The sequence below is a fragment of the Mirounga angustirostris genome, unplaced genomic scaffold (genome assembly GCF_029215605.1).
Source record: "Mirounga angustirostris isolate CCGP_5_RB_7025 unplaced genomic scaffold, mMirAng1.0.hap1 SCAF_4, whole genome shotgun sequence".
Classification (NCBI taxonomy): domain Eukaryota; kingdom Metazoa; phylum Chordata; class Mammalia; order Carnivora; family Phocidae; genus Mirounga; species Mirounga angustirostris.
In genome coordinates this window covers 100,492,873-100,520,171 of record NW_026991712.1, presented here as the reverse complement: position 1 = coordinate 100,520,171, position 27,299 = coordinate 100,492,873, and the positions used below count along the sequence as shown (strand labels likewise).

The 27,299-nt window shown below is 38.8% G+C and overlaps 1 protein-coding gene across 1 annotated transcript in view; it reads right to left on the bottom strand.

Moving 5' to 3' along the window:
• Positions 1-27,299, bottom strand: part of VAV3 (vav guanine nucleotide exchange factor 3) — a 359,026-nt gene that overhangs the window by 170,247 nt on the left and 161,480 nt on the right. The window contains exons 3-9 of the mRNA XM_064588729.1: positions 19,468-19,526; positions 17,128-17,193; positions 11,240-11,348; positions 9,411-9,503; positions 7,120-7,188; positions 4,928-5,031; positions 3,490-3,589 (exon numbers count right to left, since the gene is read on the bottom strand). Coding sequence (XP_064444799.1) covers positions 3,490-3,589; positions 4,928-5,031; positions 7,120-7,188; positions 9,411-9,503; positions 11,240-11,348; positions 17,128-17,193; positions 19,468-19,526 — 600 coding nt within the window. The remainder of the gene's footprint in view (positions 1-3,489; positions 3,590-4,927; positions 5,032-7,119; positions 7,189-9,410; positions 9,504-11,239; positions 11,349-17,127; positions 17,194-19,467; positions 19,527-27,299) is intronic.

The window sequence follows — 27,299 nt, the reverse complement described above, 5'->3', positions numbered from 1 at the left end:
ACTAAATGAAACGGAATGATTGACTCCAAAAATTTGCTAAAGTATAAACCCATTATTGGATTCAAAGTTTCAAAAGCCTATTTTTTTTTAATCTCATACTCTCCTTTCTTAAAAGTTTATCTAAAAATAGTATTGACTTGTGTCCATTCTTTTGCCATTAACTATGACTTTGAGGAAAGTACTCTGAACTATCAAAGCGTGACTTCAAATCAAAGCTTGGCTGTGTAACCTTGAACAAGTTGCTTTTCTGATTTTACTGTTTCTCACATATTTTTATGACCTAGGTGTAAAAAATAAAGTTCCATAAAATTATTATTATTAGTGAGAAACTAAGTCCAAAATCCTCAATTGCATATCCCAGACCAAGGAATTTTCCAGTTCCTAGAAAGAGTTGCATTCAAGAAAATACTGCTTTGTTCATGAGTTTGTTTTCCCTTTGCCCACACTTAGCTTTTCTGGCACACGGAAGGATATATTATCAGGACCTATAAAGTAAACACCATTAGCTCTAATGACCGTAGTGACTTAATGAGTATTTGACTAGAGGTCTCAAGCAAGAACTGGGGACACATCTGGACAAGTTAGCTCATGTCTTGTCAATTGCTGCAGTTCACTGGGAAGAATAACTATTTCAACTCATTTCCTGTTTCTACAGATTGTGGAGAGTTCTGGATCATGAGTCTCAAATAGGAGGTTAAACTGTTAAGATTATTATAATGAATGAGTCTCATTTCCCTAGCTGCATTTTAAGCTCCTTGGAACTGAGGTTGTATCTTACACTTTATATATATATACCATCTTAACATAGTGTTAGGAAGAGAAAGGTTATACATTTAAAATTCACTTTGTTATGTTATAGAAGTCAGTTTAAAACTGTGGGGGAAAGAATTAGTTCCTTGAAGTTCTAAATTACAGGCTCAGGAAGTAAAAAAACTAACATTGCTGGCATTTCCTTCAACCGGGGAGGAGTCTGAGTCTGAGGTTGTGAAATACTTATTAGCATTGAAAGTAAATAAAGGGTAGAAATGAGTCTTCCAAAACATCCAATCACATGCTTAGATGAACTCCAATTCTAACTGAGAAGAAAATAAAGGAATAGGGATGAGCTAGCTTACAGGACAAGACAAAGAGACTCTGTCACATTTTGCCCTATGTTATCTTGGTTCCAAAGTAGAAAAGAAAAAAGATAAAATCACCAAGAGCAAAAGTAACCACAAAACTGAAGACATGGGGTGCCTGGGTGGCTCAGTCGGTTAAGCATCTGACTTTCGATTTTGGCTCAGGTCATGATCTCAGGGTGCTAGAGTCTGCTTAAGATTCTCTCTCCCACTCCCTTTGCCCCACCCCCCCACACACACGCTTTCTCCTAAAAAACAACAACAACAACAACAACAACAAAATACTGAAGACATGAAGGAGGCAGAGACACACAGAGAATAGGGCAGCTTTCCCTTTATCATGCCAGCAGTTGCAGAGGACAGTCCCAGCAAAGAGTATCTGTTGAGGTGTCACAGTTAAGTGTCTGATTCAATACTTGCAAATCAGGGCCCTGGTCAGAAGTAGTGACTTTTTAGGCAAAAAAGGACAGCCAGCAGCCCGTTGCCCTGAGCCTTTCAAACTCAGCCAGAGGTTCTCTCTTTCCCTCAGACAATGATCATACAACAATGTTCCTAGAGTCCCAGAGTATGTCACAGGCAGGACATTGACCATGACTCTGAAGGAAGGGAGAGGAACATCTAAACGATGCTGAGTATAATGGAGGTTTGACTGACGACTTGCAGACTCCTATCTTGAGCCAGAGTTTTATATCTTTGTTAAAAAACAAACAAAAAAACAGCTCTAATGGTAGCTCTGTTAGGAACCAGTTGTGTAAGTTGTCAAGTTTTGTCTTACCATCATATTTTAATTTGAATCAAGATAGCTTATAGCTCTATGCTTCTGAGGTTCTGTTCTCCCAAAAGGAGCATGAACCCTTTACACTAACAGGGTTGTCAGGGTATAAGTTAGTAGTGACTCAAGCCACCAGCAGGTAGAGTCCGCATCATCAGAGGATTGTAAGAAGGGGAAAAGATCCATGATAGTTAGTATGGTTGCTTGATAGCCTATTGATAGGTAAACTTTCTAACCAATATTTTTCCATTATGGGTGTTATGAAATCACACCAAATGCTCTAAAGCAATGAAAGAGTTCTAATTTGAAAATCATGTGCCTCTTTTTTCCCTCTCATCACCTGACCTCACTGCTAAATTGAACAAAGACAGCAAAGGGGACACTAGAGAGTCAACTAAGCCAAACACAGCCATTTAAGAGCTGACTATGTATCTCTACCCAACATTTAAGAAAATCCAAACATATGGGTAATATAATTGGGACAATAATTCATATAACATATAAATAATCTTTTGCAAAAGTTCTTTGAAAGTACACTCTTCTTGTGAAAAAGAAATGATATACAAAAAAAAAAAACCCCACAATCTCCAGGTTTATTTTCCATTGCTACCATGTGCAATGTTTATTCTGGCCTACTCTCCATTTCTCAAACTTTCCCAAATCATCTGGTCAGAATGCTCTCCATGGAACCTCACCTGTCAAGACTCACTCCATTCTTTGGTGACCTAACTCAAATACTACCTCTCCAGAGAAATCTCCCACATTCTACCTGTACTGACGTAATCAGTCTTACTCATAGAGCCCTATTACTGCTTGTCACATACGACTTAATCTTACTTGTGTCTGTCTTGTCTTCCCTCTTACGGGCAATATTCATGCCCCTTTTATACACCTGACCCTAAATGTCTTATATTTTTAATAACCATTTTTAATCTACATGTACATTATCTCCATATATCCTACTTATCCTGTCCCTCTTTCTACCTAGCTGACCCTGGGCAAATTACTCATAATCTCTCTGAACCTCAGTGTTCTCACCCATAAGGGAAGAAAATTAATTGTACGTATCTCACAGAGTCATAAGGATCTAACGAGATAATGCATGTAAAACACAGAGCCATAAGTCGTAGATTTTACTACTGTTATATTATTACAAACACATTAATATTTTATAGAGCTAACTATGAAAATATTTTATAAAGTTGACATGAAATTATATTTAGCATACATGGGGAAATTTATTATCGCACTGATCTTGAAAAGAAATATATCTACTTTTGTTCTTATTCTTTTTTGGGGTATGGTTGGCACAAAACGTTTCCTTAGTTTCGGGTGCACAACTTAGTGATTTGACAACTTTATACACGATGCTGTGTTCACCTCAAGTGTAGTTGCCATCTGTCTCCTTACATCACTATTACAATATCACTGACTACATTCCTTACACTGTGCCTTGTATTTCCATGACTTATTTATTCCATAACTGGAAGCCTGTATCTCCCTGTCCTCTTCACCCATTTTGCCCATCCACCATCTCCTTCCTCTTCTTTAAGGTTTATCTTACTTTATTCCACAACCAAACAAAAAATAAACAGGTACCTCTAATTTCAGTTTCACATCTTCTTTTGTCTTAGAAATGTTGTCTAAACTAGAGATGGCCAACTCCACTCCACTGCAGTACTGCCCATAAATAACCAGCCTGAAAGGGAGAGAGATTCGTAAGACAAAAAAAAAAAAAAAAAAAAAGCCAGAATAAAGTGGAAAGGGAAGAGGCAGAATTCCCATCTATTTACAACCACAGTTGGGGGAAATCAGAGCAAATCTCACCTGTCCTGTGTCTCTAACTACCTACGTGACCCTGGGCAAACTACAAGTCATCTCTCCGAACCTCCGCTTTCTCATTTCTTTTAAACGCACACCACACGTGCAGTCACAGAATAAGGGTCACTCACATTATGCTATTAAAAGGGCTAATTTTTATTTCTAAATTTGAATGGGATTAATTCCACGTACATCAAATTTTATTTCTAAATTTGAATGGGATTAATTCCACGTACAGATTTTACAAACTGGCTTAATGACCGTTAACATCAAGTACACATGAATGTCACAAAAACAAAATTAAAAATTTCTGTTTATGTTCCTATTAAAGATCAACTTTTTACTATTTATGCACACTCCAAAACAGTTTTACTTTACACTACAATTTTATTTAGACTCCATTCATTAATAAACCTCCTGCTCTTTCCTGCTTTTTAATTAAGGAAAATACAGGGAATGAATGAGAGGCCTGAAAATTGGGAATGAATGAGAGGCCTGAACGGTGCCAGATGGAAGAGAATTCGCACTGCATGGAGTCTGAGGCCGCTTCAGGAAGGGGAGCTGTGGAGTAATACAGATGTTTTACAAAAAGGTTGGGTAATTTATTGTTTCTTTTAATTCTCCATTGGGGGGAAAAAAAAAACTACTAATGAGTTCATGTTTATCCAACTGTCGTTGATGCAAAGCAATCCATTAGCCACTTCTTAGCACTAGGAACTCCAGTGCTTGATTTAAAAAGAGAGAATGACATTTTAAGTGAAATTTCTTGGTACTTTAACACACATGAGTTGGTCAGAAGATTTTTTTTTTTTTTTCAAACTTAGAAGGGAAAACTGCCTTAAAGAGAGAATTATAAAATATGGGAGTGGGACCAAGCACTAGGCACCAGCTAATATACTCCTAACATTTACAGATGGAGAAAAGGAGGCTCAGAGCATTAAAATGACTTCCTGAAAACTACAGAAATCAGGGGTAAAGGGTCTGATAAAGAACCTGAACCTTCTGACTTGCAGTGCAAAACTCTGGATCCTTGTTTTTGTTTTTCCCTTTTTTTTGATATTACATAAAGAGCTCAAACTACTACCCTGAGATTAACTGTCCCATGTTCTAATTACTACCTATGCAATATCTTAATAGTTACTTATGAGCAATTTTAATACTAACCCTCACTATAATCACAAAGTGATAGCCGCAACATTTAAAAGTTAAAAGTTACCTTTCCTTGTAGTTAATGAAAACTTGATACAAGTTCTGGTCATTTTTATTTACAATGGAATCATGAATCTCTTGCATTAGGTTCCGATGAACTTTTACAAGCTCCTTAGGAAAGAAAAAAACAAAAAAACATGTCAAAGGAAATTATAAATCAGGACCAAAAAAAAAAATCACCCAAACTGAAAATCCCTACAGTTGCTAGACTTGTCTTTCAAAGATATGTTGAATGCCCTCAATATATAAACATGCTACCACAGATAAAGACAGGAGGAAGGGGAGGAGGGAAAGGAAAGTGAGAAAGGGGAGAAGGGGGAAGGAGAGAGAAGAGGAGAGAAGGGGAGGGAAGGGGAGGGAGACAGGCCAAGTGCATAGAAAACAGCACTTTCAGATCAGACTTGAATCGTCAGTGTCCTGTGGGGGGGGGGGGATGGAAATTATCTCACTATTTATTAAAGGGTAATTTATTCCTTATATAAAAATATGTACAGCTCGGGGCGCCTGGGTGGCTCAGTCGTTAAGTGCCTGCCTTCGGCTCAGGTTCAGATCCCAGCGTTCTGGGATCGAGCCCCGCATCGGGCTCCCCGCTCAGCGGGAGGCCTGCCTCTCCCTCTTCCACTCCCCCTGCTTGTGTTCCTCCCTCACTGTGTCTCTCTCTGTCAAATAAATAAATAAAATCTTTAAAAAAATATATATATATACAGCTCATTTTCATTATAATCACTCTAATTTTTAAAATAAAACTATCCAAGTGCTTAATGTTTTATTGACAGAATAAAGTAATGACTCATGTCCTTGGGACATAAAATTGTAGATTTGCACTTTGGTCATTTAGTGGTGTCCTGGTGCTAAGCTTACAATAATCACACTAAATTACTTGAAACCAGACAACTAATGGCATAAATAAAGAGCAGATAAATTGTACTAGGCAGTTTGCTAGAGCAACTCAGAAGTCAGAATTCCACCTTTTCCTGATAAGCAAGTAATTTTCAGTCAGACAGTAAACAACACGTCACAGCCAGGAAATGAGGAAATTCTAATCAAAGTGCCAATTCTCCCATTATCCCTTCCCTGTACCTTGGTGCCCACACTGACTTCACAGCCAAGCCCTTTCCTTAGCAGGGTGAAGGAAACGGGAATATGTTGGCTCTGTCATTTTGTTGAAGAGTATGTTAAAGCTGTAAGATTAAGGACTGTCAAATGCATCCTATGTTACAGCGACAGCAGCGAGGTGGTTCAAGAGCCTCATCTTCCGAGAATATGTGATTTGCTTTATGCTAAATGTTCACCTGATACTGTGACTTTTTTCTTCCTGCTATGCTATGAATCAATGAGAATATCTTTTCTGGCCAAAATCAGGGACAAGGACAATAACCCTCAAACTGATGCACATAGACACTGAACATGACAACCAAAATAGTAGGGAACTTCCAGGTGAAACAAGCAAACTTGTGCTGTTTAGTGTATCCATGAGCCATCTATTAAAACCCAAGCCAGTTTTAGAGGTTTAAGAACTTGAATCTTGCCTACTATGACCTCACTGGGCACAGCATTTGGTTTGTTTCAATGCTTCTAGGTAACTATCCTTTAAGATTATAAGGTAATTGGAAGGGGCTCTGAAATTCAAAATGCTTACATAAATTTGAAAAAAAAGCTCCTCACATCTAACCACTAAAATGGACTCTTAAATCATAAGGAAGTAGTGCATTTCAGAAATGGGAGTTAAGGTTAGTACAACTGGAAGCAGAAGCAGAAAGCACCACAGAGCAGAGGCCAAGGAAGTGGAGAAATCAATGTCCATAGGATGGGGTTGAGGTGACAGGACAGCATCTATAGGATGGGGCTGAGGGGCTGGACTAGCAAGACAGCAGGGAGCGGACCATAAGGGGGCTCCCACAAGACAGACAGCGGCACCAGGGATTCCTTAACTTAGACTACCTCTTCCTGACAAGCAGTTAAGGATAATACATGAATCTTATCCATGCATGTTCAGCTTGCATCTCAACTGACTTTGGCTGAAGATATGACATATCCTTTATTTCTAGAAAATAAGGATATAAGAACTCAGGAGGCAAAAAATAGAGTTAAAATTCTTCAAGAATACAGGAAAATATTAAATAGGAATCTGGAACCCAATAAGAAGATAGGGATTTTATAGAAGTATACCACAATTTTAGCTAGCATATTTTTACTTACAGGAATGTTGATGAATACTGAGTCAAATTCTGCTGCTGTCAGAAATCTTTTTAGTGGTGCCATGAAATACTACAAGGATAGAACAGAATAATTAAGCACAACTTATCCTAATAATAGTTTTTCATCAACAAATAATATTTATTGAAAGTCAATTGTTTATCCATATAATGAGTACCAAGAAAAAAGCAGATACTATTTTCTCTATCTTAAAGATTTTATACTTGAATAGAGATATAAAGACATAATACAAGTTAACATATTTAAAGTATAGACTAAAAGGTTTCAGCAATAAATACTTCTGAAAGTAAGAAAAAAACATTATTGGCCAAATGGGGGGGGGGAGGCAATATTTTGGAGATACAGGACTGATAAAAATATCCCTCAAATGCGTTATAGAGATTCTAGGTCCCTGAGATCAATTATGTATTTGTGCAATTTATGGATCATCCCCTTCATTCTTTGAGAATTTTAGTTCTTGGCCTGCCATCTTGCTTTCCATTACCACTCCACTATCCACTTCTGGCAATCTCAGTATCTGTGCAGATGATCCTCCCAATAGCCTGGCCTTTCAGTTCCTTGACTTCCAGTAATCTTGTGTTCCATCCCAGCTCAGCTCCCTACTCTGGTGGTCACATCCCAAGACCTTCTCATTAGCAACAACTGCAAGGCTCTATAGCATTAATTTCAAGCAATCAGCTCTCTGACCATTACCCCCTACCTTGACAGCTCATTCCTTCAAGGACTTCTTCAACCCCATTGGGTCTGCCCATCCACTGAACAGCCTATGTCTCTCATGTCCTCACTTCCCTTCCTACCCAGTTTACACTCCATAAACCATCATAAGAATCACTTCTCTGCATATACCCTTACTCTCTACTCTCCTCTTCCACTGTGCTTTTCTGGAAGAAGAAAAAACCTGGTTAAATTTAGCTTGCTATGGACGTTGTACCTGACCTAAGAAGTTAAACATGAACTAGACTGATAGTCTAATTTTCAATTGAGCCTGGGATACTGCATAATCCTACTACATTCCCCTAATCAATTTACTCCCACCCTCCTCCCAAACAACTCTTCCACACCTTCAGCTCTTTTCCTAAATGTCCAAAACTTTCTCCTGGTTCTCATTTTCCTGACCTCTAAATGTGGGAGTCACCAGAGGTGGCCTCAAACCTCTCCTCTAGCAGCATCCATTCCCTAGGTGAATTCATTCAGTACCACAGCCTTATAGATTCCTTTGCATCATGCTAACGGCCAGTTCAACTTTTCCCCTTAATGCCAGCCTCATATATCTAACTCCCTCCTCAGCACAGCCCCTTGGAAACTGAGAAGTATTGTAAATTTAGTATGTCCCAATAGACTCATGATTTCCAAACCTGTCCTCCCCATCTCAGTGACAATCTTCACCACTCAGGCAGTTATTCATGCTATAAACCTAGCACTCCTGATTGCTCTCTTTCTTAGACATCCTTCATCTAATTCATCATCTAATCCACTTGGCTCTACTTGCAAAATTTATTCAGAATCTGACCATTCCTCACCAGCTCTACAAATACTATCATGTTCTGTCAATCCAATTACTGCAGTAGCCTTCTAACTTTTCTCCCAAGAAGTCAGAACGAGCTGTGAAAAACTTACATTAGATCACGTCCCTTCTTCTACTCACCCAGTCCACCTTTGAGCTAGTGTTCTCTATGCCCCCCACAGGATGCGGTGGCTCACCAGCTCCCCACGCTCGCTGCTTCTCTTCACTCATGCTGCTTCAGCCACCTGGGCTACTGCTGTTCCTTGGAACATGCGGAACACGGTCTCATCTGAGGGCCTTTCTCCCAGGAACTGTCGTCTCTGGGATGTTGGCACAGCTTGCTCCCTCAATTCCCTCAGCTGTCTGTCTTTAATGTGATCTTACCACAGACCTTCCATTATCACTTTATATAAAATAAAACCAACCCACCTCCATCACTCTCTATCCTCTTTCCCTGACTGATTTTTCTTCAGAGACTTTATCACCACCTGGCACACTTATTTGCTTAAATTATAAACTCTCCCATAGGAGAGAGAGTATCATGAGAACCACAGTTCTGTTGTGTTTCCTGCTATAGCCTTGGTGTCTACCACCGTGCCATTCCAAGATTAAGAAATCAGTAGCTAGTTGTGGAAGGAATAAATCTGCTTTGAGACCTTTAAATCCAAAGTCCTACTGAAATGTAGAAAACACACAGCAGACATAGTGTCTTCTATATTAACTATAAAGTGCAGTACTTAGGTATTAAAAACAATACCTGATAACTTACTTTTTCTATTGACTCCAATGTTTCTGTGTATTTTTCTTCTGTCTGCTTAATTTCTGCTAGGCAGCAACTCCGTACGTCATTTTCTGGACATTTCTGCAATTAGAATTATCAAAAAATTATTTAATCAAACATATATGTTAATCTCTCTGGTAGTCAAAATCACAGACTTTCTTAAGCTTTCCATTCTCATAAAACACATAACTGAAAGATATATTTATTGCATTTACGAAGTATCTGTTAAAATTTTGAACCATGTAAATGAAACAGTTTTAAATAATTAAAAATAAATTTCTGAGTACAGACACTCTTTATACTGAAAACATCACTTTCATTATTTCATCTATTTCATTATTGAATCTGGAAACATCACACATGGTGTAATATAGTTTTCTTAATGTACAGCATACAAGTGCTTTAGAAATACTTGCAAAATAACAAAAGGATATTTGATAGATAAAAATCTTAAAATACTTTTTTAAGAGTTAGTATCTTGGTGTTTGGCTCACCTACTAGTGTTAAGATTGGAGGTATTAAGAGCATAACATGAAGATCAAAGGTATGCGGGATCAGATAGAATTGGGTTTGAGCACCAGTTTTTCTGTTATTAGCTTGGTATTATGAACAAGTTACCTATTTTCTCTGTGTCTCAGTTTTCTCATCTACAACACAGAGAGAATTATAGTTCCAACTCCAAGGAACTGTAGATAACCTGGTAAAGCACATAGCACCCTGAGGAGTATACAAGAAGGACCCTACGCATTTAAATGATCACTGCTGTTAACCCTGTCTGGTATAAACAACCCGGCACTGTTAGCTGAATGAAGAACTGCCCTTGGGAAACACACTGAAGAATTTGCTGGTACCCAAAGCAGATGATGATTCTAGGAGATACAGATGATACCCTGTCACCTAAAAATACTCAAAATCCTGCCACAGGCAGCCTGTCAGCTCACAGTGGGTTAAAGTGCATTCATTACATTTACCAAACACAGACCAGGTAACTTGTTTCCTTCCCATGGAAGCTACTGCTCCCTATATGGGGCACTGGACAAACCTCCAGCCTTTTATTAAAGGCAAGACTATAAAGAGAGTGGAGGAAATCCATTAAAGCACTAAAAAAAAAAAAAACCCTAAACCACCACCCAGCTTTTGTATAAAAAAAAAAGACTACATTAATGAAAACCTAGGCAACTGACCATTTTTTTCAAATTACAGGTGAGAAAAAAATTCAAAGTAGTTCTTTCTGTTTTAGATATTTTAATGGCAGATAAACCATTGTGGGCTCATACTGACTATGACGATATGTGAAACTAAGTTTATAAAACAGTAAAAATTCTAGGAGCCCCTTTAGTGAAACAAAAGAAAAAAATACTACTTCTTCTACCCCTAACAAATATGAAGAAATATTCTTTAACATATACTTAATGCTACATCAAATTTAAAGAAGATTTAACTGCTTGGTAAGAGAAGATTTCCTTTCATGATAATGTAATTTTGTGATTCCCTGGAATTCTGTTCTATTGCCACTCTGCCACTATTTAGCTGCGTGGCACATCATTTCTCTCTCAGACTTGCTTTCCTTACAAGGAAAATTAAAGGACAAGACCAGAGATTCCCTGTGGTTGTTTTGAACTGCAAAATGTCATGTCCATGTGTTTCCAAATGCAGGAAGTCAATTATATAGTTAAAAGGTAGCAAAGGTAAAAAGAAAACAAAAAACTATTCCAGCAGAAGTTACATAAATAATTATATGAATCAGTCTTGTAAGGAATCACTGTCCTAATAAAATACTCAAAGTAACTTGAAACATAAGGCAAGTGGGAGCCTACGGGTTGATGTGCTTCCTCTGCTTTCATTAAGTCCTCATAGACTTCTCCACCTTCATCTTCCCCATAAACACAGTCGTAGAGACCTTCTTCATCTTCTACGTGTGTTTCACTGAAACAAAGGGTAGGATACTCAGGTCATTTTCTGTTATGCAGTAAATGCAATAGCTACATACAGCCTAGTAGAAAATCCAGAGAAAAAATATAACAGGACTCACGGAAAGAGTCCAAGGCTTTACACTACAACTTTCTCCCTCTTAATGAGAACAATTCCCAACAACAGAATCCACCAAGGATGGCAGTGACAGCTAACATTCACTGGGTATTTATTATGTACACGCACATAAACGATCACTCTGCATACACGATCTCACGTAGCTGGCCCAGGCCCAGTATTCACTGTGTTATCAGGTAGGCATTATTATTTAATCCATTATAGAGATAAGGATGTCGAGAGAACTAAAGTTTACTTATTTGACTTGCCCATGAAAACACAGCTAATCCGTGCCAGGTCCAGATTTAAAACTGAGCCTGTCTTACATTCTAAGTGTTCTAATCACTCTATCCTACTGCCCCCACTTTTCCTATTTCTAGGCCTGAGGCTGCTCATCTATATTAATGGGTCTGATATGGGAAAGACAGGGAAGTTAGGGAGGATCTCATAGTTTATAAATGGTCTTTTAAAAGCAACATTTTATGCAGGGATCTGGTGGTAACAAATGTTTCAGAGAACTCTGCTCTGAGAAAAATTTGTCTTTGGGTTAGCTGTCCATCCATTCACTCACCCAGCAGACATTTACTAAGAACCTACTGAGGTCCATACTCTTTGGTGCTAAGAATGCATAGATCAAGAGGATCCAAGGACTCTCCCATAGTCTAGTGTAGAGCATAGCATGCCAACATGTAATTCTAGAAGTGCAACAGAGCAGATGAACGCAGAATGCATGAGCGAGGGAAAGAGTAACTCTGACTAAAGAAGTCAGGGAAGGCTTCACAACAGATACTACAACTGAACTGGATCATGAATATATTTATCAATTTATTCAATAGCTATTTGCTAAATGAGTACTACTATGTTCCAAGAGATATGGCTGCAGACGAGGCAGACGCAGTTTCTGCTGTCGGAGGTGACACATAGTCACTGGAAAAAGGGAAGGAACATTCCAGACAAAAGATACCAACACTTGCAAAGGCAGAAGGTCTGAAGAGCCCAGCAATGTCAAGACTGTTGTCCCATTCAGGTAAGTGAATGTAAGCCCCAGAGGGAAAAGCTAAAACCAACCTGTGAAAGGCCGTACACCCTGTAAGCACAACCTTACGTGGGCATTTGGAACTCAAGAGGGGGTTTTCTATCAGGGCAGAGTGGAGGCAACAAGAAGACAGTAAGCCCAGAAATGAAACCCTGTGGATAAGAGATTTTTGAGAGCCATAACTAGAGTAAAGGCAAATGAGGAGAGAAACAGACTTCAGAGACCATGTCAGGTGCAGTCAACCAAACTTGGCGACCAGTCATAATTAGGGAGAGGGGGAAAGGAGTGAAGGAGGCTACTCAGCTTCCTACTCAGTAAGACTGGGCAGATGCTAAGTCATTAGCATATGGTAATTCCAAAATTACCATACTGAGGGGTTTAGGCAGGCAACCCAACCAGAGAACAGGGGGGAGTTAAACCAGTCTGAACATTTTCTATAACACATCAAAGGATAGGAAGGTTTGATGAGTCCATGAGGGAGTGGTGATAAGGAATAGTAAAGGAACAGGCTCTGCATCAGAAGAGATCCTGTTCAACAAGAAGCTAGGCTGTGAAATCCATTTCCCTGCTACTCCTAATCCCAGCTCCACTGTCTTTGACCACCACTCCCACCCCCGAAAGAACACTCATCTTGCTGAAGTGTTGCTCTTGACTATTTCCCATGAGGGTAGAGGCAAATGCTGTATGAATACATACAGATTTTTCTTTTACCATTGTAGGAGATACGACACTTAAAGCACAAGCAACAAGATCAAAAATAAACAAGTTGGACTGCATCAAACTAGAAAGTTTCTGCACAGCAAAAGAAACCATCAATAAGGTGAAAAGACAACATATGGAATGGGGAAAAATGTTTACAAACCATCTATGTGAAGAGGTTAGTATCCAAAATATATAAAGGACTAATACAACTCCTATAACCACAACAAAACAACCCAATTTAAAAATGGGCAAAGGACCTGAATAGACATTTCTCCAAAGATATATGAAGGGCCAAAATGTACATGAAAAGATGCTCAACATAACTAGTCATTAAGAAAATGAAACTTAAACCACATGAGATACCATCCCATGCCTGTTAGAATGGTCATCATCAAAAGACAAGAGATAAATCCTGGTGAGGATGTGGAGAAAAGGGACCCCTCATGCACTGTTGGTGGGACTATATATGGGTGCAGTCACTACGGAAAACAGTATGGAAGTTCCTCAAAAAATTAAAAATAGAAATATAATATGATCCAGGAATTCCACTTCTGGGAATATATCCAAAGGAAACAAAAACACTAACTCAAAATGAAATCTGCACCTTCATGTTCAGAGTAGCATTATTTACAATAACCAAGACATGGACACAACCTGTAAGTCCACTGATGGATGAATGCATAAAGAAGTTGCAGTATATATATATACACACAATGGAATATGATTCAGCATAAAAAAATGAGGAAATTCTACCAATTGCAATAACATGGATGGACCATGAGGGCATTATGCTGAGTAAAATAAGACCAAGAAAGACAAACACTGTGTGATCTCATTTATATGGAATCTAAAAAAAAAAAAAAAAAAAAAAAAAAAAAACACCTCCTTGTAAAATAGATCAGACTTGGGGAGATCAGAGATGGTGGAGAGGGGGAGAGATAATTGGAAGAAGGTAGTTAAAAGGTACAAACTTCCATCAATCAGGTAAATAAGGACTAGGGATCAAATGTATGACACAATGACCAAAGCTAACACTGCTGCACGGTACACAGAAAAGTTGTTAAAACAGTAAATCTTAAGGGTTCTCATCACAAGGAGAATTTTTTTTAACCTTTTCTTCTTTCTTTTCTTTTAATTGTATCTATATTGGATGGATAGATGTTAGCTGACCCTATTGTGGTAATCATTTCACAATATATGTAAATAAAACCATCATGCCATACTCCTTAAACTTACACAAGGATGTATGTCAATTATTCTCAATAAAACTAGAAAAAAGTTTTTAAAAAGAATTGTAGGAGTGACACACACGCATGTGTGTATGCACGTGCATGCGCGCGCGCACACACACACACTCAAGATTGGGCTAAAATGCTTTGGGTTTTGTTATTCAATCCCATACTAAGACAGCTTTTCTTGCTAATAGTTTGGTCAAGACTTCCTGACCTGCATAAAATGAGCGGGGGGTGGGAACGGTGAAGGAGGACTGTGAATTCTTCAGATGGCCAACAAATCAACAATAATCTACATTACTTTTTCTGTGTCTAGGTCATCTATATATGGCCGTGACTAACACCCTGATCATAAAAGTAGAAAAAGCAGACACTGTGCAGCCTAGCCATCTCACACCCTCTCCATTCCATTCTGTGTCTGTTTCTCTCCATTGTGAGAACAGAATGATTCCCTCTGCAGTAGGGAGGAGGCCAGTGTTGGTTCTAAGGGCTTCCCTTGGGGTGATTTCACCCCTGAAAGTCAGACTTAAGGATATGAGCCCATAGAGATCATAACAAAGCTAAGACTGAAAATCAAAAGCAAGCAATTGTAGGAATAACACCACGTTTGGACCTTCAGCCACCAGATGGAGAGTTGCAGCAGGTTGCATCTCCCAGAGCGTGAGCTGGTGTCTTAGGGCAGCTGACTCAGGAGCCCAGGTTTCTCCAGACTTAGCTAGGGGTGCATCCTCTCAGGATTTATCCTGACATCAACACAAAAAGACGAGGGAAGGCTATGAAAATTAGTAAGTATAAGTGACAATTGGTGGGGCTTAAAAAAAGAACATCATAATAGCCCTAGAAGTAATATATTCTTTTTTAAAGATTTCATTTTATTTATTTAAGAGAAAGGGGGGGGGAAGTGGGAGTGGGAGGAGGGGAGGAGGGTGAGGGAGAGAGAATCTCAAGCAGACTCCATGCTGAGCATGGAGCCCAACTCGGGGCTCGATCTCACAACCCTGAGATCATGACCTCAGCCGAAATCAAGAGTCGGACACTTAACCAACTGAACCACCCAGGTGCTCCAAGAAATAATATATTCTTCCTAATATTTCGAAGGATCTGGTTATATTACCAGAACCTTACAATCACTTTATCAAGACTGTAGCCAATTCAGTGAGACAATCAGCATCAATCTTGCTCAAGATCAGTGAGCTGTTGGAGGTTTTAAGAAGAGCGAAGAAACTATCCTTCATCCACATTTAAAACATAAAATTTCAAGGCCCATCCAAGTGCCACCTATTCTGGGACAAGCTGCTGGCCATCCTGTCAGCATTCTCCTCTGTTCTTCTACTGGAAGTTCTTGTGGGGGGGGCACCTCAGGGTGCTTCCAGGGGTCCATGCAGTGAGGAAGAGCTTCAGCTCTGGAGTGAGAACTGTCTGGGTTCAAATCCAAAGACTAAAACTTCCTAGTTCGGTGACTTCCAGCAAGTTTCTTAGCTTCCCACAATTCAGCTTTCTCCTTCATAAATTGGGATAATAGGAACAACCTCATCATGTTGCGGTTATGACACGAGATAATGCACGTAACATGGTTAGCACAGAAACGGGCACTCGATAAACTCGTATGAACTGACGAGATAGCTCAGGCCTGAAGCAGAATGCTGGCAAACAGGAGATGCTTGATGCAATTTTGCTTAATCATTCAGATAACAAATATTTACTGAGGACCTACTATTATACTAGATGCTGTGTAAAGTTCTAGGAAGATAGCCAAGAACAAGGTAAAGTCCCTGGCCTCACAAAGTTGACCTTCTAAAGAGGAGATGGAGACAAAGATTGTCTCGGGCAGTAGTGAGTGCCATAAAGCCACAGAGCAAGGTGAGGGGCCGGCAGCAATTTGGGTAGGGTAGTCAGAAAGGCCTCTCTGTGGAGGGACATCTGTGCAAGGGCTGGAATGGTGAGTGGTCAGCCCTAAGGGCGGAAGGAGCAAGCGCAAAGGTCCTACAGCAAGAACAAGCTTGGAGTGCTGGTGGATTAGGATGGATGAATGGGAGAATTTCCACAGAACCTGCATCCCTTTTAGAGCATAACCTATGTCTTACTATAATGCTTTGCAAACATGCCTGATCTTTATCATCAGTTCCTTGAAGGGCGGGGATCATTTTTTATACTTATTTGTAATCTGCACAAGTCATTCAATCAGCAGAAGATAATCAGGTGCAAGCACCTTTTGCCTCTCCTGACTATTAAACAATAAAGCCCAGAAGGAATCTCTGTGCAAAACAAACACCATGTAATGAAACTCCCTGAAGAACTCCAGCCCACGCTCATCTTGCCTTTCCTTGAACTTACAGAGCACGCACTATCTGCCCTACATCTCCAGGACAGATCTTGTTTCTTTGTCATTGTTCCTTAACTGTCTAATTCCAGTTTCACCCACCACCTCTAGTACGCCTTTGAGAAACTTCCAAATTTTAGTTCATTGCAGTATGTTTCTTCACTCGTCAGAGGGACTGGCATGGCGTTGGGCACACAACAGGAACTAAAAGTCAGGTGAGGCCCATTTTCTGGTGAAGATTTCCATCACTAGTTTGAGGTTAATTCTTACACGTCTTAATCATCAAGCCACTTTTCCGCTTCAGAAAACTATTTTAACATCCATGGTTAAAATCCACAAAGGATGCAAACATTGGCAATGGTTTAATTTTGAAGATGCCCAACATACTCTATTAAGTCAGGAAGGCCTTTGTAGATGTCTTCATCACTAACGCTCTCTTCTGTTGGAAAGGGCCTAGAAGAGGGGGAGGAAAAAAAAAACAAAAAAACACCAAGGATGAATAAGCAACCACCAGGCCAGGCATTTAGTTCTCACTAAATGCACAAGCTCAGCTGCAGTAGTCAGATCAGTGATCGTGTTTAACACAACGGCCTGTGCTTCTCCCAAAGTGCCCGTCCCATAGCGGTGCATGGGGTCCCCCAGGGACACTGTGACACCTGTTACCCCAAATTGGCTGTAGCAATACCAGTTGTCACTGCCATCACCTGAGCAGCTACGGACATGCTCACGTGCTCATCTGCTCTGCCATGTGCCACTTACCTGCAGGCTCTGCAGCTTCCCGGCTCAGAAAATCAGCAGCCACCCCTGAGCCCCTGCCTTCAGCACTGTCTCTCTCCACTTACAGAATCTGATCTGACTGACAGATGGTTTGGTAACAATCATCCCTGCATGACTCAGCCCACTAAATACAAAAATTACTAGAAGACCAAAATATCCGTACCCTTTTTATAGGATTATTGATTCTGACAGACTGTTCTGCTCTGACTTCAAGATATTTAAGTTGTATTTTTTATTTTCACTTATTGGACAAATGCGTGAACCCTAGACCTTAGGGAGACTAGGATGCTTTCTTTGTTTCCTATTAAAAGAAAAGCACTTTAACGGATCCCCTATGTCTAGCCATTGGCTTTTTTTGCCTAATGTACTAGGCACTTTTTTCATAACCCCAACATAATGCCCTAAATGCATATCTAACACAATCATAATTATACTATTGTGTCAGAAGTTTTACTTTCTTTATATGCAGGCAGCATGTCATGTTTCACAAAAACAAGAGGATCCATCAAAATAATAAATGAGCGCTAAGTAATTGCTAAATAACTATATTCAATACATTGAAAAACAGATTTTCATATTAGTTTATGGATTAACTGAATACTTAAGACATTTAAGGAACTTACATTTTTCAAATAAATTAAAATGTGTGAGAGATGCTGAAGTTTCAAAATCTTTTTTTTTTCTTAAATAAATTCAGGCACATTTGATTATGCTTTTATACCAATGCAAGTCCATTATAGAAAAATTTGAAAATATAGATTAGAATAATTAAAAAGGAAAAGAAAACCTTCTAATGTATATCTTTTCAGAATCAAAAATACATAAATACATAAAAATAGCATCAGCCTATTTCAAAATCTGTTTACACATAATGACATAAAATATATATTAATATGGAAAGATGAATCATGTAGAGCAAGTTATAAGGTGTAAAACACGTAATCCAGCCTAGAGATTACATCTGTAGAAAGCTGCCAAATTCATAGCCCATTTCCAAGAACTGGTCTGCAGGGTATTCTCCCTGGGGTCACTGTGCTTTGTATCCCAGGAATGGGCTGCTTGGCCACTGCCAATCAGTCCTCTAAGAGGTGCTTATAACCTCTCCCTTAAAATCTGAATGTGAGCTGGACACAGAAAAATGGCATCAACAGAGGGAGAGACACAGCATCACAGAACCCCATAACGGCTGGAGACTAAAGTATGGCGCTCTGGGGAAACAAGATAAAAAATAAAATCCATTCAATTTCCATGCAGCCTAGCTGGGTGGCTATTGAAACCGTTTCTCTGTATTTCTGATGTTACTAATAATACAAACTTCTGACTGATCTAACTTGAGTCTGTAGTGTTTTAAACAGGAAAAAGCCCAACATGACATACATGTCTACATTTATTTCCATGCTTACTGACTGCATAATACTCCACAGCATGGAGATGTCATAATTCGTTTTACCAATTTACTTCCAAGTTTTGCATTTAGGACCAATCCTTCAACTCACATCCTTGTACACATATCCTTTTGTACTTGTCTGATTACTTTTTAAACTCCTAAAGTTGTGAGTTCTTGCTATGGACTATAGGAAATAAATGTACTATGACAACTTGTCAAGTATTTATTTACTTAAGCATTTGTGTTTATTTTGATGAATCATATCATTTGATGAATCAAATGAAATGTTGGAGGAAGTTAAGAAAACAAAGTACCCTATCGGTAACAGTCAGCAGTGAATTCAGAATGATGTTTAGCCAATGTGTCTTATTCAACTCTACAAATAAGTTCTTACTTGCTCAATTATTTTCAAATGTGTACTAGGTACTTATACATCAGGCACTGTACTGGCATGAATGAGACGTGGTCCCTGCATGCAAAGTGCTTTACAAACAATAACCATTCAATAAATAACCATTACAATAAAGGAACAGAACACATGAACTGCAGAGAAATGAGCTTACCTGATTCCTGTGGCCAATGCTATAGGTGTGCGAGAAAGTCGTGAGAGTGTTTCTATAACCTGAGAAAAAAGGAAAAGTGTTAGCCGGACATATATTTCAGAAAAGACACGAATTTCTTTTTTGAAAATAGTCTTACAATCTAATATTAACAATGGCAAAGGAAACCTAAATTTGCAGATGCCAACAAAGTACAGAATGGGAAGAACTGTTTCTGAAAATTATAAACACCTGGGTTATAATCCTGTCCCTTCTTTAACTTTGAAACTCTAAGCAGATTACTAAGCATCTGGTTTGCCATTTCTTTATCATTAAAGCAAGGAGTTAGACGAGGTAATAACTAAAGGTCTCGTACCTTCACTTCTACAAAATCGGAAACCGATTCAAAACAGTAGCCACTGGCCACACAAGGCTATCTAAGTTAATTAGAATTTAAAAAACAAAAAATTAAGTTTCTTAGTTGTGCTAACCACGTTTCCAGTGTTCAGCAGCCACACTGTATTGCACTACCCAGACATCAAACACTTCCATCATCCCAGAGAGTCCTACGGAGCAGCACTGCTGTATAGCTAAGTGGTTCAGAATGTGGGCTCCTGAGCCGACCACAGTTCAAATCCCGGCTTTGCCTCTCATTAGCCATACAACCTCAAGCAAACTACTTAAGTTCCCTGGGCTTCAGTTTTCTCATCTGGATACTGCCTATAATCATAGTTAGCTTATTCATAATCATTCATTATAGGAATTAAAAAGATAATACATGAAAAGTATTTACATGATAGCTATTCTTTATAATTGCCAACTTTAAGAAAATTACCTTATTGTAATTCTGAGTATTTGCAGAAAAAGAGTTTCCTAAATCCTTGATTATCCGAATGTATTTTAAAGATTCCTTATGAAGACTTTGGTACCTGCGCCCTGCAATAGTTTTAGCTTTAGATCCTAGATATTTTAGTAAGATTTCCTTACCACTTTTACAACTAAGATCATCTCTCTCAAAGACTTAGTGAGGAACCCAAAGAGATAAAATGTACTTTTCTCATGAAGCCTGTTTCTACGGTAACAGGTATGATTTGTCTTAACTCTCAAAACTAAACAAAACTTAAAGAGGTTCTATAAGGACTACTCAGAATGAGGGAGAAAAAAAAAAGGAAAAAAAGAAAAAAGCCGAAAATCTCTGAGCTGAGGTAATCTAATTTCACAGTTCAAACGTGGAAACCTAATAGCGAGGTCTCCAGTACTCCACAGAAGTCGAATATGAGTATTAGCCACACACATACCTATCTCTTGCCTACTTCAGGAGGTGGTACATTGCTGAAGTTATAAACATACAGCTCTGGAGCAAGAATATCTAGTTGAGCCTTGGCTCATCAGATTTCAGCTAAGCTCAACTTTACTAGCCTCTATAAAATGTGGATAACAACAACTAACTACCAGCCTCATGGAGTTACTGAAAGAATTAAATGAGATAATGCCCGTCAAATGCTTAACTCAATAAATGTAAACTTTCATTATATAATATTATCATTATATAAAATAAAATAAAATTTAATTGAGAGACTATGCAATTTCTTCCTGGTTTCATCTTGTTGAACATTTGATATAAAAGCAAGTACACAACCACCCAGATAAAACTAGGTATAATTCCCCATCATAAAGATAAAAGTATCTTCAGTGAGTCTGTAAATTTAGAAGATCATGAGTGAATAAATAACAAGTTTATCAAAATAAACTGATTCGAAATAAAAATAACCATTTGCTAAAATTCCAAAATTATGCATAACTGAGAGAAACGTCTAGTTTTTGGAAGATTCTGGAATAATTCACGGAGTATTTAGACTCATGAATTAATCGTATTGTTAAATTTCAGCATCAGCCTTATCCTGATGTTTGCTGCTTTAAATCTGTGGGGTGAAATCTGTTTCTGATTCTATTTTATACAATGGTCCCAGCATTGCCATTACTAAGAAGAAAAATAGCAATAACATTAGTATTACGTATTTTACTACTATGATGTATTTTACTACTGCTATTTTATACTTTAATAGAAATGTATTTTATCCCTGGGGATGTTATCTATAAAACTATGATGTATCTAAAGATAAGAATGTATCTTGTGTTCCTTTTCCCACCAACAATCAGAACTACTCACAACCCATCCCCACCCAAAAGACTGCAGTTTGTTTTTGTACAGTTGTCCACCAGAGGGAGCCAGAAGATAGCATATCACTTTAGTCCTACATTAAATGTGTCTATATATAAAGTACAAACATCTCTGAAAAATCAAGATGAAACCAACTCCTATTATTTATTTAAAACTATTACTTATTACCATTCAGTAATAGAAAAATAATGAAGGTGAGAAGGAAGGAAGAATAATACATAGCATGTCTTAAAGTGAATCTCCCAGGACCCTCTCTCAGTTTTGCGTCTATCTGATTGTACATCAAGTCCATCCATTAACTCTAAGTGTAGCCAAAGCAAATAAGACTGTTTAGTCAATGTAGTGTTTTTAGAACAGTGTGTATCCTATAAAGGTGGAGCATATCCGGATTTGGAATAGACAAGTACACAAATTAATGCCAGATTCTCTAGACATGAGAAACACGTATTCAAGAATATTTACCAAAGAAAATATCCCAAGGACAGTAAAAAAAAAAGACTATTTTCCCTGAAATGTATTAATTTCTCAAGTGTTACCTCACCATTTTATGAAATTACAGACATGAACTCTCTCAAAAGGGTAACTAGTCAGAACATTTGCAAGTTAATAGGCTAACAACCAACTACTAAATCCACATTACAGTTATTTTTCTTGACCCACATCTACCCCTTGTTTAATAAGAAGTAGCATTTGTAAAGAAATGAAAATATTTCCAGACAATATAAATAACAGTTACTGTGGGAGGAAGGTGGAAGAGGTAAGTGGGGCTCCTGTACACTTGCTTTTTAGAAGGGGGGGATTAGATCCCAGAATCTATGAAGGATCATTGACAAAGTTTAAAAAGGAAGATACCCAGATCAAAACTGTATCTTTAGAAGATCACTCAGCACAGTGAAGGACAGACCGGGCTAAGAGGACATGGGGTATAGACAAGTGGTCAGGAGACCTACTAGGGGGTTTTCTCAGTCGTCGAGGTGAGACATCAGAAGTCTAAGCCAGCAGCGGTAGACATAGAGGAGAAGTGAAAATGTGAGGAGTGTTTAGGCATAGTGGCTGATGCGCTGTGATGGCAAAGTGAAGAAGAACCCAGGACAACCTGGGCAAACTTTTAAATAAAGCATGGAGGTAGCCAGCTCCAATACCGCCTACTGGATGCTCCTGAGCAGGACGCTGTCATTCTGTGTCCCTCTCCACGGCTGACCTTGTACATCCTGAATTCGGACAGGCCATTCCCTCCACCAGAGCCTTCTCAGACTTCTCCCACTCCAGTCTGGGTCCTTTGTTTTCCCACAGGACATAACTCTGCCCTAGTACCTATCACCTCATTTAAAAATTTGCTGTTTAAAATATCTGAAAAGGATTCGTGTTTGTCAAATTGAAAGAACACAGTAATACACAGAAGTTGTCCCCTCCACACACACACCTTCTGCCTAAAGGAGACCAGAGCTAGAAATCTGGTGTGACTCTTGCATAAATTTGTTCCCCTTTCTTCCTGACTGTTATTTTAGGTACTATGTTCCTATGATACAGATTTTTCCACAACATGAGTTTGTCATCTAACAATATATCCCAGACAGTTGTCAGCACATTCAAATTTACTTCATTCACCTTAATGCTGAACAACATTCCAGGTTATGTATATAACAATGATTTAACCATTCTCCTGCCAATGAGCTTTTTCAACATTTTGCTACTAGAACAAGGTTGAAATTACCATCCTTGCCAATTATCTTTTCAATTGCGTCTAAGTATTTCTATAGGAAAGATTCTCAGATGGGATGAATTGGGCAAAAGTATGACCATTGCTCTCTGAAAACTTTTTACAAATCTATACTTCCCTGAAGAGTGTATTAAGAACATAACAAGGCATTCTTTTTTTTTTTAAAGATTTTATTTATTTATTTGAGAGAGAGAATGAGATAGAGAGAGCATGAGAGGGGGGAGGGTCAGAGGGAGAAGCAGACTCCCTGCTGAGCAGGGAGCCCGATGTGGGACTCGATCCCGGGACTCCAGGATCATGACCTGAGCCGAAGGCAGTCGCTTAACCAACTGAGCCACCCAGGCGCCCCCATAACAAGGCATTCTAATGACCTGTTTACAGTCTGACTTTCCCATCCAACAATGAAAAACACCTTAAGGGCAGGGAACTCCCAACTGCTTCTTCATTATTCTTTCTTACCACCTAGCTCACAGCCAGAGTCATAAAAACCACTTAACACAAAAATATTTGTTGCTCAAACAAATGAATAATACTTACCTTGCAAAATTGTTGTGAGGATTGAGGATCATATGTGTAAAGATATGTAAAGAGCTTAGCCTGGCACAAGCAGGGAATGAATGAATAATTGAAGAAGGAGCCCATTATCAAAATTAAATATTAAAAATGAGAAAGAATTACCTTTCTCCTCAAATCTAGAAACAGTATACATAGTGACAACCCCCCTCCATCAAATTTTTCCCCCAATGGTGATAATTTAGTTTGAGTGCTTTATTTTTACCATCCCCATTAGTCAGTTAAAAAGTCATAAAAGTTTCCAAAAAGAGAACTGTACACTAATAAAGCTACACATTTTAACCATTCTCTTCATGAGACCTTCTAGAAAATTCTTACTTTCTACTTATCTAGCACATTCATGCTGTTGATAATGTAATTTGTAATTAAAACAAGTCAACAATGCAGAAGCAGTATGTTACAGCTACTTCTATGTTCCTGAGTTAAGGAAGCTATGGCCATAAACAATAAGAGCAGGGAACCATTGGGATTGGCATTAGGTCTGCCAAAAAGTGCTAATTAATTGTGGACTTATCTCCTTGAGTTCTCTATCCTGAAGTTTTACCTCTTAGTCCTCTCCCTGATCCAATGGAAAGGCTATTAGTAAGATTCATGAACAGGGAGCTGAATTCAATAGGAGTGAAGTGACCTTACAGGAAGGTGGGCTCTGCAAGGCAATCCGGGGGTTGTAGGCTTGAACCCTAAGTGCAAGACAAGCTTAGTAGTTCAAGAAAGCATTGCAGCACCACAGCATGAAGGTACTGTCCAGCACCTGAAGCCAGAGGCAGGGATGCCACATAATGGTTCTTGCAGGCTCAGAGCAAGTGCCCATGTGGTCATGGAGGAAAAATCCAGGCCCCCGAGGATACAACTCAGATGTGGCCTGGGAGTGATGGACTGAGTAATTCAGCAGAAGCACAGGCTTCTAGACTTCATCAGGTGCAACCCAGAGGCATCCCAGAGACCTTGTATTACCCAGGCACTCCAGACACCAGACTCTCAGACGAAGAAGCCTAATTCTAAACTCAACCAGATGGTGACTATCAGACTAACAATATTTTTTACCTGAAGTCTCCTAAATCATCAACAGAACTCATTATCTTAATTTTCTTTGCAATTCTAATTTCACACAGTAAATTACCCCATTAAGATACACTGCAGCTTAGTGTCATTTCCAGCAGCATGTTTGAGATCCTTCCTAAAACACCTGGTTGTTGCTTTGAATACTGTAGGATACTGCTGGAAAATGTCCCTAGCACCTCCCCTATGGGGAAAGCAAAGGAGTACAGCCAGATACGACACACTAAATATTTCTGTATCAAGAAGATTATGAACCATGAGAAATGAACTTGCATTGTTCAAAAGAGTAGAGTATCTATACAGGTTAAATGGGTCTAAATTATATATAGTTTGTGCAGGCCTTGATGATGATCATAAAAGCAAGGATTATTCTATACCAATTGTTTCAAAACTTCAAAAGTAAAGCCCTACAGAAAAAAAAAGAACCTCCCTTTAGGAAAATCATATACTGGACTGGTTAGGAGCACAAGCTTAAGACTCAGATTTTCTGGGTTCAAATCTCAGCTCCTCCTCTCACTAGATGGGTAACCACGGGAGTTAAGTAGATGCTCTGTGCCTTACTTAGGTCCTTTACCCCTGTATCTTTATCTATAAAATGCATATAAAAGAATGTTCCATGCTTCTGCTATTTCCTAATGCCACTGTGGTCACTACCCTCATCGGTAAAATAAGATTTGGTCTTTGCAAAGCACTTCAGAAAGTAAAATGTGAGATGTCCACCTCAAGTTAGCACCAAATATAAAACAAAGCTTTCCAATGACTGTGCATACATCTAATAAGTTGGGTTGGGCCTCTATTCAAGCACATGATAGCCAGTGTTTGCTAATACTCGTCAACAGTCACTAAGCTTATCTAATTATAGCATGATGTTAAAAAAAAATGAGGATTGTGGATGGTAAACATTTTTCCTTATTTATTCACTTTCTGCTCTCGTGTAATTAATTTAACATGTAAATATTCAGAAAAAACGTCCCGTCCTACAAAAGTATTTCTAAGAGCCCAAAAACAATCACACTTGACCTTTCTAAAGCAAATATTAAAAAAAAAAAAAAGGCCCATGCCGAGTCAACTCATAAAGATAACATATAATAACCATAATCTATACAGTTCACATAGAATTTTAAAAGTTCTAAGAAATGACAGTACAAAGGAATGGGCTCAGAGAAGCTTTAGCATACATCTCCCCACAAATCTCTATCACCTTACACCTCACTGCCTCGAATAAATACAAAAATCTAGGTCAGTGGACTGTCATTTAATAGCAATTTCGAGACAAGTCCTTTAGCTAAACCTCACACCCATAGGGCTACGTCTCACAACTCCATATACAGAAATTTTAAAGCCACCACATTTTATTCAGTGGTTCTTAATTATTTTAAGCCATAATTCCCTTTGAAGGTATGTTGAAAGCCCTTGGCCTTTTCCTCAAGGAGGGGGGACCTATATGTATCTGTACATATATTAATACACACATATCTAAGTATACATAATTCTGCATTTCGTCTCAAGAAATCCAGGGACCTCTTGAAGACCATTCATGAATTTCCCAGATTCCTGTTCAATCTCCTTTGCCTATAGGGAAGCCAAGGTCCAGCAAAATTAACTAGCTTGCTCAGGGTCAAAGAACCAATAGCAGAATTGGTGTCATAACCTAGGTCCCCTCTCTTCTGTCCAGACTGTTACTCTTTCTACTTCACCACCCTGTGTATAAATCTCCTGCATTTACTCGGTGAACATCTACTGGACAGGCACTATGAGCTAGATATACCTGATATATTCCACATGTCGAAGGTAACACAATGGAGAGATTACGTATTTCCTCCTCTCAAAAAACCCACTACTCCTGAAAGAACATACAGGTAGTAAGCAAAACCACAGACCTGGTATTACAAAGAACAGCCACAGCCCAGAAGAGAGAGCCAGTCCAGCTGTCCCCCTCAACCTGAAGGATAGACATGGAAGGCTCAAAAGGCTTTTTAGAAAAGGTGACCCTGGAATACATCTTGAGAGGCAATCAGGAATTTCCCAGACTCTTTGTCTGCAGGTTAATAGAGGTCTAACGGATGAGAATTACCACCCTCTGACCCACCCCCTCCACCATCGCCTACTCCAGTGAGAACACTTTCCTATTCTGAGCAGATTCACTTGCACCTTACTGTATGAGAAGCTTTTGTAATTGCCATTTCCTCAATAATATTTTTTCTTACAATGGGTATCTTGCAGGTTCCAGGAGATGATGTCACTAAGCAAATTTTTTCTAGACAAAACGGACCTACACTTGTCTTGTGATCCATTTCCATACCACCATGATCTTGCTGTCTC